Here is a 15,611-nt window from a genome sequence, read left to right on the forward strand (position 1 = left end):
GTGAGGAGATTTCAGGTAAAGGGGACACACTTTCCCGGGCCGGGGTAAAACCAGGATTTTCGGTCACCCCTCATAGGAAAGTCAACAACGTCTCTTCTGATGCACTTGGAAACCTGGAAACCTGTTTTTCACCTTGAAGACGCTTCTCTGAAGACATAACACAACTATAAATGTATCACATGCAAAAAAGTCTCAGCATTTTGCCATTGAGGGGATTTTAGGTAAAGGGGACACATTTTCCCGGGCCGGGGTTAAGCCGGGATTTTCGGTCCCCTCATAGGAAAGTCAACAACGTCTCTTCTGATGCACTTGATAACCTGTTTTTCAACTTGAAGACGCTTCTCTGAAGACATAACACAACTATAAACGTTTCAAAAGCAAAAAGGCTCAGCATTTGGCCATTGAGGGGATTTTAGGTAAAGGGGACACATTTTCCCGAGCCGGGGTTAAGCCGGGATTTTCGGTCCCCTCATAGGAAAGTCAACAACGTCTCTTCTGATAAACTTGGAAACCTGTTTTTCAACTTGAAGACGCTTCCATGAAGACTTGACGCAACTATAAACGTTTCGTTAGAAAAATGTTTTGGGTTTTGGCAACCGTATTGGATTGATCTGAAGGGGACACATTTTCCCGGGGTAGCCGGGATTTTCGGTCCCCTCATAGGGTAGTCAACAACGCTTCTTATGATGCATTTGGAAGCCTGTTTTTTTTTAAATTGAAGACGCTTCTGTGAAGACTTGACACAACTATAAACGTTTCAGATTCAGAAAGGGCTCAGCATTTGTCACAGGGGATTCATGGGGGCGGGGAATATGTTTTCCCGAGGTAGCCCTAAAAAAAAGTCATGCCAAATGCTGAGACCTTTTGCTTTTGAAACGTTTATAGTTGTGTTATGCCTTCAGAGAAGCGTCTTCAAGTTGAAAAACAGGTTTCCAAGTGCATCAGAAGAGACGTTGTTGACTTTCCTATGAGGGGACCGAAAATCCCGGTTTTGCCCCGGCCCGGGAAAATGCTTTTGAAACGTTTATAGTTGTGTCAGGTATTCAGAGAAGCGTCTTCAAGTTGAAAAACAAGCGCCTAGGTTCAAGATAAGACAAAATGTTGACTTTCCTATGAGGGGACCGAAAATCCCGGCTTAACCCCGGCCCGGGAAAATGTGTCCCCTTTACCTAAAATCCCCTCAATTGCCAAATGCTGAGACTTTTTGCTTTTGAAACGTTTATAGTTGTATTATGTCTTCAGAGAAGCGTCTTCAAGTTGAAAAACGGGTTTCCAAGTGCATCAGAAGAGACGTTGTTGACTTTCAAATTAGGGGACCGAAAATCCTGGCTACCCTGGCCCGGGAAAATGTGTCCCCTTGAGATGAAATAGCACAATGGCCAAAACCCTTTGAAAAGTTTATATCAATTTTCATAGAATCGTCTTTAAGTTGAAAATTAGGGTCCGAAGTAGACCAGAGGACGACTGTTTTAACTTTACTATGAGGGGACATTATTTGTCGACAATGTCGGCAGTGTAGAATTGTTATGTTACAGCCTATGTTGTTGTGGGCCTTCGTACTTTTAGGCCACGCCCACCAGTCTCAAATGTGGACCAATGGCAGGAGGGGGACCGATTTTCCCGGGGGGACCGATAATTCCTGAACACCGGCATTAGAGAACCTTGGCCCGTGTAAGAACTTGCGTCACCCCCCTCCCCCAAATATATACGCCGCCGTTCTAGGAAGCCTGCGAAGGAGGCTATATAACAGCCAGGAAACATCAAAGGCAAAGTTCGTAGAACGTCAAGCACACGGGCGAGAAAGGCGAGAAATCGAACATTTATGGGTTCAGTTTCGAACCGCTAAGCCTGGGGTTCAGTTTTTTAAAAACCACTGAAGCAGGGATTCAGTTTTGAACCACTAAAGTAGGGGTTCAGTTTTGAACTCGGCATGCTATTAAAGCAAGGGGTTCAGTTTTGAACCGCTGAGCCAGGGATTCAGTTTCGAACCGCTGAGCGAGGGGTTCACCACGGGTTCAATTTCGAACCCGGCTGAACCAGTGTTGTTTTGAGTTTTGAACCACTGAAGAAGGGGTTTAGTTTTCAACCGATGAAAAAGAGGTTCAGTTTTGAACCGATGAAGCAGGCCGCAATGTAGGCCGCAATGTACATGTAGGCCGCAATGTACATGTAGGCCGCAATGTAGGCCGCAATGTACATGTCACCGGGCCGCAATGTACATGTAGGCCGCAATGTACATGTAGGCCGCAATGTAGGCCGCAATGTACATGTCACCGGGCCGCAATGTACATGTAGGCCGCAATGTACATGTAGGCCGCAATGTACATGTAGGCTGCAATGTAGGCCGCAATGTACATGTAGGCCGCAATGTACATGTAGGCCGCAATCTAGGCCGCAATGTAGGCCGCAATAGATAGATCATAGATCTTCACAAGTTTGTTTTCTGTTTGCTGATATATGTCAATTTTCGGGCTTGGTGCCGACTTGTCCTGAGCTTGGTGCCGACTTGTCCTGAGCTTGGTGCCGACTTGTCCTGAGCTTGGCGCCGACTTGTCCTGAGTTTGGTGCCGAGTTGTCCCTAATGGCTATAGGTGTCGAATTGTCCCAATAGATGTCCCACCACGCCCCACCCCGTTAACCTGACAACATGACCGCGCGGGGACATGTTTGAAGAGCCATGTCCGCCACCAGGAAGCCCCTGATAACATGACTGACATTATTTGATGAACAATATTTGCGACATATTCAAACATCCTGCTTAATCTGCCTTTCAGTTAGTATAAGTAGGGTCGACACTCCGCGATCTGCCTCTATTGCGCCAGAGTGTACAACAGAACCTTCAATATGTGGATGAAAATCTTCTGCCTCGTTCTCCTTATCGGCAGGTGAGATCTTAGGATACGTTTGTTGTAATGAATGTCGCAAAAGAAGTGATGACTTTAAACCGAAGTAATTAAACTTCTTATTTTCCATACTTAAACCAAGGACATTATATATAATGTCCTTGCTTAAACTTTACGTTTGTTAAATTTCCTCCGTTCCGCAATTAATGCAATTAGATTAAGAAATGCATGTGCTCCGAAGATATGACTTATTCACTAGCATCACGACATCATTATCCTTCCCAGTGCCCTGTCGCTGTCCTGTCTTCCATGTGAAATGGTGCAGTGCGTAGAACCACAGAACTGTGAGCAGGGCACCGTCCCTGCTATCTGCGGCTGTGGTTGCCGGCGGTGCGCAAAGGTACGTGTAGTGACTATTGAACTGTAGAACTCTTTACATACGTACATGGTTATCTCGTCCTTTTTATCGTGTGTATAGTGCTTGTCCAATTGCTACTGATAACGTTAACGTCACATGTCTACTTCTTGTATCGACAACAAGTTTTTGCGAAAAATGTTCTCTTCAAAATTCTTCACATCGATTGATCAACTCTGATCCATTTAGACTTGATCCTTCCCGAAAAAGGGTATTTATGTTCAGGTTGAAACATTTTGCTCCTAGAAACATTGGTCAACAATCTAATCCTATAGTTCGTATTTGAGCAAGCCTAACGCTAGCGCTGTAATCCGATTTAACTTAGTAACTGATCATACACATGTTGGCACATCTCTGCCTGTCCCAGGTTGAGGGAGAGACCTGTGGAGGGATGTGGAACCTGGATGGCTCCTGTGCCGTTGGTTTGACCTGTGAGATGCCGGAGACCACACAGCCGGGCGGTGAGCTGCAAGTGGTACCGGTACTGTTCGGACAGCCCGGTATCTGCGTTCCTGAAGCGTAGTAAGTGAAAGCTATACCACTGTGTTTTGAAGAATAAGCTCTGGTGATTTTATCTTGTGAATGGAGTAGGGTCACGCTTTCAGAATGTTTGGTTCAGGAGACATGGATTCAAGTAAATGAGTCAACTTGTCTTGTTTTACATTCATTTTTCTTCTTTCCATTTTGTATTTATGTATGTTAATAATAATGTTGTCATTGCATTTTACTCTTGTTTCATATTTATGTATTAGAGTAGAAGGCTGTACATAGGCAATTGTGCTTTTTGCCCCATAGTCTTAAAACATATGTAAGTAAATAGAAATAAAGTAAATGAGTACTCTTGTGCCAAATGCACGACTCGGTTATATTTCAGTTTACATTGAATCACAAGGTTAGGGTTAACAATGTTATTTCGTAACGACATGTACTATGATATGCATTTAATCGATGGTTTCTACACTGCCTGTTATTTTTGACGGTGCATCCAGGCGTCTATAGTCTATAGTATGTTTTTCTCCTTTCCAGAGCCGCCAGGGATCACTACAGGACCACGGACTGTTTACACGGCGATGAAAATAAAATAAAGCTCCTTTACTGGGAAGAAATAATGTGTTCTTGTTAACTTCTTATTAGCTTCTAATGGTGATCTGTATATGAAGACTATAGCAGTTGCGTGTATTTTCTAATCATTACACCTAACGTATATTGTTGATATGTCATAGCAAGGTTTAAAGCCAGTTTATGCAGGGAGAGGGTATATTGCTGTAGTGGAGTGCCGGTGAGAAAAGTTTCACCTGGAGTCACGATAAAATAACATTGAAGCAAACGGAAGCGACGGACGCCCGATTAACACACAAGATGTACAAGTAGTATAAGTACACTTTTTATTTGGAGATCATGATACGATCTTAATGCGTAATAGAATTAGAAATCCTTTTTGAAAAAGATAGAAAGAAGTCTACAGTTGCAAATAATTTTCCTTCTTAATCGAAAAACCAATTTGCGGATGGAACAGCGGATCCTGAGTAATATTCGGGATCTTCCCGGTTCGGAGTTGGATCTTATCATTTATGTGCTTATGTAAAAGGTCATAATCACGTGACTGTAAATGCGTAAACAAATTCAAATTCAGCAGTAGTGTTTACCTAGCAAGTGCCAGGTTTAGCCATACAGTATTACTGCATGCGAGACAATATACATACGCCATAATCACGTCGGTACGAACACCGTGAGTTGGTCAGAGTTTTTTTTTTAAATTATCCATATGAAACAATTAACGTTATACGTATTAGCCTGTGAGCACCTATGACTTTACGTTCATTTACAAGACTGGACTCACTATTTGCTGCTGACGTCGACGCCTTCATATTTAAACAGTGGCTGGAGAGGAAAGGGCAAAGATACACATCCTTCAGAACGGGGAAACTTGTTGGCGTAACTGATAGTGGACCTTATATTCACCCAAGGAGGTTTGATTGACCTTGCTCATGTGCCTCTGGGAAGTTTGCTAAGCGTACACAATACTGCACAAAGACTTGAATACTGCACTATGATATTCACAAAGCACAGCTTATGTGAGTAAGGAGATGAATCTGGATGTTATAGACAAGATGAACAAAGTCGGCTGGTCAATAGTGAAAATATTCTCTATAAACTATCACAAATTAACAATTATGTCTGTAACAGTGACTCTACATCCGTAAGCCTTCTGAAAATGTTGGATACCTCTAAGTGTTTAATGTGCGTCTTTGGAATAGACGTGTGCATTTTTTAGCGGCAAAAACTACGTTGGTGTCAAATTTTGATTAATTCTTCAGTCCCTGTAAAAGGAATAGTCCGTGTCGTAGCAGGTGTCACTGTAGAGCGAGTCGCTGAACATACTGCTGGAGAGGTCACTGCTGCAGCTAGCCGTCCTACAGATCCCCAGACGGGCCAGGTCATGGCTGCTACCACTGGAGACACTGAGCCGAGTCATGTCTTCCTCGTCACCCCAGAAGGGCGGCCCCTCCCCCCTTGGGGACCGACCCCACTCCTGATGTAGGACGCCGTTAATGCTGATCTCCGGTATGGTTCTGCCGTCCTCGGAAGTGACGTTCTCTGTCGGATTGTTCTGTCGCATGTCACTGTCTGGGTCTCCTGCCCAGTCTGCCATGTCGTCGTTATCTATTGCCAGTAAGCTATGCGTGCTGAAACGCCTGCGCAGATAGTCCACCCTTAACTTCGTTGCTCCAACATGTCGCCGCGGGCGTTGGATTGCTGGAGAGAGCAGCGTGTTCAGGTCGCTACTGGTCAGAGTAATGACGGACGACCGTCGGCGCTTTTTCTTGCTGCCCTGTAGCATCCGCTCCAGCTCGCCTATCCGCTTGGTGGTGGCCTGCAGCTGCTCATTACGCTGGTTCAGCATTTCTGTTAGTTTTGCCATCTAGAATAAAGAACTACTGTATACACTTCTCCAGATGATAAGCAGCCTAGACAATATATCATTTATCTTTCTATTTCTCTCGTGCAGGTAATATGAAATGCATCTTCTCTGATATCACATAATTCACATTCCATGGTTCCTAAAAGCAATGATCATTACTATGGCAGAATCTCACCCTGAACGAGTAGTAGACTTAGTCTCAAAGAATGGAAAACATGATATCAACGACGTTCTTTGCCGACATATTCCACCACACGACGTGTCTGCTATATTCCGCACGTACCTTCTTGGACAGCTGTTCAATCCTCTCCCTTGTAACCTGCAAAACAACATCGTTTTATCAGCCCCTTTTCTTATATCGCTCTTTCTTACAAAGAAGATTAACATCTGACATAAACAATGTTCTTCTTTATGATTTTGAAAGTCACGTGTGCCTCAGGAATTATTAACGTTACCTGACTGTCCAACGTCTTCAGCTGGAGTATGATCTCTGAGATATCATCACCTGGAATAAATCATTGACAGTGCGACTTGGTGAAAACAAGCAACAAGGACGTTATATCTTTCTCGTATTCAGTCCATAAAAGCTCGCACTCTACCAGTTGATTGCACTAGTCTATACTAGTCGTATTTCATACAACATTTATTACAAGATTGGCCGAAAATTGACTTCAGATAGAAGTATTTCTAAACTATTCACCTCCCTCAGTACTTTTAGGCATGGGGACAATCGTCAATCTTTTCTAAAATGAGGATATAAAGGTGTTCTCGCTCTAATAGACTAATCAAAGTTCAATGAAGTAGAAAGGCTGACAGTCATATCTCCAAAGCATGTTTATTAACTGCCATTCCTGGCAAATATTTATCTGATCGTGGGTGGGAAGTAAAAGAGATTAGCAGACAAAGATTAATTAAGATATTCCACGAGACAAGAAGAAATCTTGCTTTTGTTGGCGCCACTGGAGGATCTTGTTGGGAGGGATGTTGTCCGACGTGGCGGGAACTTCAGACAGGTGCTGTCAGACTGTGAGCTGGCGTCCGACCTCCGTCTCTGCATTCTGTAATGCACAGATAGAACGGTTTCCTGGTACTACTAAGGACAGGCTAAACATAACTGTTGTACATACATTACCTAGCATACCACCAACCAATCGATACGTGGTATTTGCAAGGTTATAAAAGACACTCGTAAGTTGAATAGTGCATTGTTATTAACACAACTTCGAGAAGGAAAAATTGGGTTTTCTTGCCTGGATTCTTTGATAGCTTCCATTCGGTCCCGTCCTTGGTCCTCTAGTACTTTTCTGGCTTCTGGATACTCCACCAGAGTCTACAGGAAAGTAAAACTTACACGGTGAAACTTGAAGTTCATGTACCGAATGCTGTAATCATTTACATTGGTGTCCAACATGTTCCTGCATGAGAACATTTTCCCGAATAATATATTTTCTGATATAGCAATTTTCTCAATTCTTGTTATTGCTGTGTTGCTATCTGTTTAACTGCGTTTTGTCGTGCAGAACAATTAGATATAGGAATATTCAACAGCGTTGAAATTTTCACTTACCTCATTTGTCTATTAAAACGCCATCACTGTGTGTGTCGTTACTCGTAAAAAGGGACGACTTACATGGATAAGATCTTTCTTTGACAGACAGAGGAGTTCTGAGTAGCCGACAGACACGACGTCAGCACTTCGGCGGTTACACCCATCGTCAAGCTTCAGCAGGCTGATTTCTCCAAAATAGTTTCCCTCTTTCAGTGTGGCGACCTCTAGCGGCTGGTCCGTGTCAGAGTCTTGGACGTAAACCTGCGTTATATAGTACACCGAAATCTGTTAGTATTTCCGTTTGTATTGAACTATTACGGAGTTGTGGATGATCTTTACAGGCAGGAACTAGATCACTTGCAGTCTTAACAAGAAAATGACCAGAATTTTGAGGAAATTTGTGCTTACCTTGAGTTTCCCATGACTTATGATGTACATCTCCCTGCCGATCTCCCCACTTTTACACACGTAGTCCCCTGGCGTGTAGACCTGGGATCGCAGCTTTAGAGCGAGGTCGCACAGCAAGCCATTCTCGCAATCCTCAAATATCTTCACCTAACAAGGGCGAAACGAACGAGTTAATGATAAACATAGAGTTGTTGAACATCGTGACTGTATTCATGGTACACTTGTAGCCCTCTAACCTTTGCAAGCCGAAAAGCTCTTATGAGTAGTACTGAATAGCTATCGTCTAGACCCAACTTTTGTCTATGTCTGTGGTACTGATTGACTAACCTTACCCTGCATCACACTCGAATGATTTTCTTAATTACAATGTTTTAATGTTGGTGGCCATCTTTGCCATTCCCCGTTTTGTAACACCATTTACCATATTCTCCAGATGTGTGGCAGTGCATATTTGTAGACAACATATAACCTCCTTGTAGACAATAGAAATGACCTGGGAGAGATGTACAAACCTTCCTCAGAGTGCCCAAGTGGACATGCACGGCAATCTCTTTGCGCAGGCGCCTTGGCAACATCTCCAAGAACGTGGAGTCGTCCATCGCTTGTGTCCTAGTGATCAAATTCAGACAGGTGATTATCAGATGTTTATTTATAAAGCTCCGTTTCCTGATCTACACATGTGATCTGTTATAAATATGTATAAATTAATTTGTAAATCTATAAATATTTATAAAATATTTCGTAAATTTACAAATTAATTTGTAAATTTATAAGTATTTAAAGATTAATTTGTAAATTCATAAATCAATTTGTAAATTCATAAATCAATTTGTAAATTTATAGATATCTATAAAACAATCTTTAATTTGTAAATAAATTTGTAAATTTAAGCTTTTGTAAATCAATTGGTAAATTTATAAACATTTGTAAATTAATTTGTAAATTTAAGAATGTTTATAAATTAATTTGTAAATCTACAAAAAATTATAAACCAAGTTGTAAATTTATGAAATAACCTTCAAATTATAAATTCATAAACTGATTTATAAATTCACAAATATTTATAAGTTAATTCGAAAATGTATGAATCAGTTTATGAATTGATTTGCAAACTTAAAAATAAATTTGTAAATTTATAAACATTCATAGATTAATTTGTAAATGTATAAGTCAAGTTGTAATTTTATAAATATACATAAATCAATTTGTTAATTTATAAACCAATTTTCAAGATTATAGATATTTGTAAATCAATTCTTAAATTTATAGATATCTATAGATTAATTTGTAAATGTATAAATTGAATTGTAAATTTATAAATATTTGATAACTGCAGAGATTCTGACCTGTTCCAGGAGTAGTCCGCCCATCTCTTCACACGGTTCTGCAGAACATCCGGGACATCGTGGTGGTTCAAGTACATCTTAACCCTGTCTAGCCTACAAAGCAGGGAATGCAGAAACAAATAAATATATTCCTTGCAATCCAGTAGTCATTCTCTGCATCTTCTATCAAACCTTTATTCACATGTCTCCTTTATTGACCGCATATTACATCTTTATTTTACCATTTCATATGGGAACATCATATACCATATTCGGTACAATTCCTCCCCTACCTGGCCTGAAACTCCGTCCTTGCGTGACGTAGGCTACTGATGACGTCACCCACGTTCCCCACCACGGTGGCGAAGAGAAACACGCCGATCAGGAACGTCAGTCCCGTAAAGGTGTACTCCTAATGATAGCAGGGCAAAATGTGGCCATGCCGTAACTTTGATAATGAAATAACAATAACAATGTATACTTTCTAAGGTATAATCTTAGAGATATGTCACATGGATACCAAGCATTGAGAGAGACACTCCAAGTAGACAATCTAAGATCCAAATAAAGCATCATCCTTACAACGTTCCCATAATAATTAGGCGAATTGTTGTAACACACCAGGTTTGTCCGGGGTGGAGGGTTCTCGCCAATGGTGGTCAAGGTCATAGTAGACCAGTACATGCAGCGGATGTATTTCCTAAACAACGACAATGGTACCATTAACGTGCGTTTCATATCGAAAGCAGAAGACCAGTTGTTAAAAATCAGTGTCCTTTCAAAGGTATGGTATTCTCACTAACTAGCTTAAGCATGGCTCAGGTTGTCATCCCAATTATGCCTTAAGAAAAGCTCATTACCGTGAGCAAGTATAGATTTCTTACTGACACAATGGTGTAAATTACCTACACAACGGTGAAGTCGTAGAGGGGCGACCGTGCTACGAAATGGACGGCATTAATCAAAGTACGCTTTCTAAACACTATGCTAACGTTTATGAAAATATGCTGAGAGCTAATCACCTTATAAAAGGCTGCTCCTCCTCGTCTCCAGGATACACCCACTCGTTCGTACCCAGCCCTTCATACTGACATCAAACACAAAGAGTCAACAGGTCTGGTGCGTTCATAAGCACATATTGGCACACGAAGGTGATATCAATTTTGCAGTATCCAGTCGCTTAACTAAAACGATCCAAAATAGCTGGTCATGAATAAAAAAAGGAAAAGAATCATTAAAAACCAGTAGAAAAGTAATATCCTACTATAGCCATTAGTCATTGTGGAAAAAGCTCAGTTAACGTGTTCTAATGTAAGGAACGTTGAATACATGTACCTCCGACAACATGTAGTACAGACAGGCGATCCAGTGGATGAATGACGCCAGGTACAGGATCAGCACCAGGGCTCTCACGATATTGGGCCGGCTGGTACGGCTAGACATCAGAGGAAGGGGGTGAAGTCGAGACAAAAGACACCGCCAGTGTATGAAGCATTGACTATACTAATGCATGTATATGATGACAATAACTGCATGAATACACGAAGTATGATTAGCTGGCTTCAATTTCTTTTTCTGCCTCTATGACGTTCTAAGGTGGTGTAACGTTACAGTATATACGTACCTATCGGTGAACTGGAAGAAGTCCAGCACCGTCCCCCACTTCAGCAGGCGAGGCAGCCTCAGTATGGGAGGGACACCGTCGCCAACTGTGTTATACAACAGCAAATTTCATCTCATCGAATGCCCGGAAGAGTATTTCCCTGGTGATTGGATATCACTGACTACAAGTTGATCATAGGAAATGCTGTGTATTAGGAGTGGTACGTATACATCTACAGAGAAGCAGCAGAAGACCGTTCTTTCAGTTTGTCAACCCCACCTGCCTAACCATACCTGGTAAGAATGAAGTCAAGACGGGAAGCATGGAGACTAAGTCCCACCGAAACTCCCATTGGCTGCGGTAGTGTCGGCTCAAGCTGGCCAGGTCAGTCACCTGGAAGGCAGTAAAACACGGAAGCAACTATAAGGGGGATCTTAAAGGATTCTAGAGTTACATCTTAATCCCGTTCATTTTGGGGTGTTTTAAGTCAACCGTCAACTTGTCGAGCCATAAACGGATACGATAGAGCTTAGGACATTCTCTGGGGGGCAAGGTCGAAGATTCTAACCAAGATTCCGTCGTCCAGGTAGCCGGTCCGGAAGTGCACAGCGATGTCCGCCAGGTACACCAGGTCCACCACCATGTCCAGCACGTCAAAGTAGGATGACCAATAACTCTGGGGGAGGGGGCAATGATATGTAACTCGTGTTTCTATTAGTATTATTGTTTGTATTTGTACGAGTTCATTAAGTAAAACAACATGGAAAATTATTGCATTCTGTAGTCTGCAAAATCAATGAAAATCGGACAGATTTCTATCAAAACTTATGCATCTGCCTAAAACATCACCGACTCCAAAGTTGCCAATAGTCAAACAAACAATGGTCGCAATAAGCTAAGAGATTCAGAATCGTACCGAAGACTGTATCGTGGACTAACAATCTCACCTCCGAGCTCATCTGCTGAAACGCCGTTCTCAGGATGATGACCCATGTGTTATACAGGACACAGCAGGACACAACTCCCTGGAACAAACATGGTATTACTGCGGATCTTGGGTTAAGAGGATGCAAAATCCGGAATCGATGCGATCTATCAAATTACGGGGTGGTAGTCTGCGGCATGTAAGAGGATTGTCGTGTTATATCATGGCTGCTCTGGTCCCGTAAAAGGCACTTGAGACTATTCAAGTTTGCTTTTCCCAGCGCACTAGCAGCAAGCGATGTAATCAACCATATATGCATTGTACAAAAACAGATATCCTCATTTTCTTTGACGACCTGTTTGTTCCAGGATACAAATGAAAATATGATAAAACGCATTTGCCATCATTGTGTTTTTATAGAGACAAAAACCTCTGTCTGTACCATCCAAATGTAGACGCTCTCTCCCTCCGGATCCAGGACTCCGTCTGAGTCATCATCCTGTGGACATAACCAATTAAGGGGAAAGGTTGGGCTACATCATGGAAATGTGATTATGCGGGAAACGATATCCAAGGGCATTATAGAGATATATGCATATAACCTGTTCAGGGACAGTTCTGCACTATCATAACGAGATTGGGTATAACCACGTCATACGATACACCCTGGAGATGTAAGACGAAAGAAATCTCTCTTCTGGGAGGAGCAAATCGTATCGCTAGCGAGGAAGCGGGAGACAGTTAAACCTAGCTACCGTGAGAAATTGTATTTGTGGACGCCTTCGAACAATTTATGGTGTACTAAGCAAAACATTTCCTATATGACTAACACATATTTCTCTGAGGTCAAACAGAGCACATCAACGGAACCGTTAGTAGAGGAGACCCCACCTCCACCTGGTCCTCTACCTCCCCGTCACTGTCCCCGCTCGTGTCTGACTCCGGGTCCCGCTCCTCCTGCAGCGCGTCCAGCCGCAGACTCACCCTTCTCATGAAGAACGGCTCGTCCTGGTCAGCACTACTGCCGCATCAGAAACACATGGTAACCGACACGTTCCCGGCAGTTCATTTTTATTCGCTCGTTCAACTTCCTTCCTGTCCATGCCCCCCCCCCCCTCCAATAGATGTACACAATGCACGCAACATTCATTTTAGATAATTGATATTTGGAATACCCTTTTTACGTATGCACAATGTAGAGAAGGGTCGTCGCTTGGTCTGACCCAAGAGTTTCCCTGCATCTCTTGAGGCAATCCTGCACCAACCGATATATTCACTGATTACTTTTGAGATAAGAGTTTCCTTTATACCTCAAAGACCATGTCGGCATGTGCGATTTCGCGTCTTGACAACAATTCTTAAGGTGCTACTAACTAGCAGAAGAATATACTCATAACTTACCTGTCTGAATGCATTGTGTCACGTCTGTCCTTTCCAACAAGCCAGGTGTAACAAGTGATGACGGTAGAATGCCCGACCTTCTTCAAAACTACAGCACACTGTTGAATGAGCAAATGGTGTCTACACTGTACCTACGTGCTATGCTCCAATCGCACCGCTCGTTTCCTAGTAAGCACCCTGTCAGATGAAATGACGTAGATTGACGTCGCTGTATAAGATCAGTGGGTAGTAAATGTTACATCTAATCAGCTTTTACCCAATATGCCTAAAAGAGAAAACAGACTGACTTCTATTTAGCTCCAAGTCAAGATAACAGGTAGCCGGTAACCACTTAGTACCCCCTCGTGGAACACAAGATATCTGCACAGTGGCTGCTGACCCACCGCGAGACTGATGGCTATGGCTCTCAACACAGGAATAACAGGACTGTTGGTCCACACTAAGTACGGGTCAATCTGAGTACGCATGTCTGTGGGCACCGACAGCTATCACATACCTGTTTAGAGGGGTCACCAGTAAACCTCAGCAGCGCTCTTACTGGTCGGTAGGTTTTCTTCTGATCTCAGGACCGGCATTGTTTTCGTCTCATGTCCGGGGAAAATATGGCCTCAATGCAGGCAATACCCAACGATCTGAATAACAACGCGTCTAACGAAGGGTATGTTTCCATGGATACACCAGAGGTTTGCAATTTCTAAGGCTACTCATCAGCAAGGAATTCACTGTCCTCGAAACAATGTGAATGGTCGCTTTGACGACGCTCGTGCCATTTACATCAGTATGAATGCATCGCGTTTGCAATTAACGGCTCAATATATCGACTATACAAGGCTAAACGTTCAGTCAATATTTTTGACAGCCGTTCTGGTGTAACTGGGTACAATCAACAGAAGGAATAGCGACAGCGGCGATCATACCAACGGCTGACAGCCTGCTTTCTGTTTGTACAATAGTTAAAGTAACTCGTACGTCAGGAAATCGGGAGGAAAGGAAAGGAAAGGAATCTCGAACCAGTTTAGCTCAAATGAACTCAATGAACAGATGAGCTACTCTTCCACTGGTCGTGACAGAGAAGACAGACGCTATGTACAGTATTTACAGGTTCATTGTACCGGGGAAATTCCCTAGCTCTTTTCGACAAGCACAATGAACAGTGGACCACGGCTTAACGTCCCGTCCTAAGGACTGCGACTTTAACGGTAGCGTGCATGTCGGATGAGCGACACAGCCGGGATCGAACCCGGGGCTTCTAGTTCCAGAGGCAAGATCGCTAACCACTGGACTACGCACGCTACACAAGATTCCCGGGATGTCATTGACGTGTGGTGATAGATGATTTTCATTAGTTTGAGGCCGATGTTAGACATATGTATGGTGCATTACGCACTACCTGTCCGTCAGTGACGACGGTAGATTTCGTCGGTAGTAGCGACCTTCGTTTCTGTTGTCAGGTTGGTAGGACTGGACTGGATTTATGACACACAATGAAGAAAAAACACGTACATCAAGGTAATGTATGCTACGTGAGTTGTTATTGTGTATCATTAATCCAACCCAGGTTTCTCAAATATTAAAGGAAAGTACTAATGCCCGTTTCGGTCCAAAGATTATTGTGGCTTCAGCAGAAAATCCGAACACGTAAAGACATTAGGTGTACTAATCTCATTTTGTACCCACTTATATACCAGCTGACATAAATTTGATTCCGTATTTCCCGGCCGGAATCTCTGTCGAATGAACAAAACTGTGCACTCCCTCTGACCATGGCAAACTTGCTGCCGTGTACTGTTGGATTGATAATGACTTAGGTATACAGTTACACCTGGTCTCAAGAGCGACTCATGGGACTGAGAAAATTGGTCGGTGAGGGGGCCGTACAGTACATCCGCATGATATACACCTAAGTCCTTACACCTAAATCATGTCCACAGTTTATAAACTCCATAATGTTATGTCAATTGATTTCAATAAACCATTGTTTCACAGTCGGGTTTATCAAATGTGATCGCTGGGTAGGCTGTATTTTCCTAAAACAGCTAAGAAAGTGCCTGCACCATGTCAAAATTCCCACTGGTTCAAGTTGTGCTTTACACGATATTGATACGTTTCCCTGATTTCCCTACCATCACCATCGCCAAAAAGTGGTTGCTTAGGGTAGGATAGTTGGTTGGTTAACAGAGGGTCCATACTATGTAAAATTAACATTGGACGGGACTGTG

At 42.7% G+C, this 15,611-nt stretch overlaps 2 protein-coding genes across 3 annotated transcripts; one reads left to right on the top strand and one right to left on the bottom strand.

Annotated features, from left to right (window-relative positions):
• The first annotated feature begins 2,752 nt into the window (after nt 1–2,752).
• Nucleotides 2,753–4,367, top strand: LOC136432913 (venom protein 302-like). Its single transcript, XM_066424555.1, has 4 exons — nt 2,753–2,885; nt 3,129–3,243; nt 3,626–3,780; nt 4,285–4,367. Coding segments are annotated over exons 1-4 (312 nt in total). The 5' UTR covers nt 2,753–2,844; the 3' UTR covers nt 4,286–4,367.
• Nucleotides 4,368–5,044: 677 nt separating this feature from the next.
• Nucleotides 5,045–12,487, bottom strand: LOC136432914 (cyclic nucleotide-gated channel alpha-1-like). Of its 2 annotated transcripts, XR_010755580.1 has the most exons (16): nt 12,434–12,487; nt 12,014–12,091; nt 11,635–11,742; nt 11,360–11,459; nt 11,088–11,172; nt 10,799–10,898; nt 10,486–10,550; nt 10,085–10,163; nt 9,757–9,875; nt 9,485–9,577; nt 8,651–8,747; nt 8,139–8,285; nt 7,812–7,991; nt 6,637–7,511; nt 6,465–6,500; nt 5,045–6,181 (listed from the first exon to the last, which is right to left on the bottom strand). XR_010755580.1 is itself a non-coding variant. In XM_066424556.1 (14 exons), the coding sequence occupies exons 1-14, from the start codon at nt 12,434–12,436 to the stop codon at nt 7,314–7,316; spliced, it is 1,452 nt and encodes a 483-aa protein (XP_066280653.1). In that variant the 5' UTR covers nt 12,437–12,487; the 3' UTR covers nt 6,193–7,313. The 2 variants fall into 2 exon arrangements, 1 of the variants encoding a protein (XP_066280653.1); XM_066424556.1 differs by lacking the exon at nt 5,045–6,181 and having other exon boundaries at nt 6,193–7,511.
• Nucleotides 12,488–15,611: the final 3,124 nt, after the last annotated feature.

This window comes from Branchiostoma lanceolatum, chromosome 4, assembly GCF_035083965.1.
Source record: "Branchiostoma lanceolatum isolate klBraLanc5 chromosome 4, klBraLanc5.hap2, whole genome shotgun sequence".
In the NCBI taxonomy this organism is placed as follows: domain Eukaryota; kingdom Metazoa; phylum Chordata; class Leptocardii; order Amphioxiformes; family Branchiostomatidae; genus Branchiostoma; species Branchiostoma lanceolatum.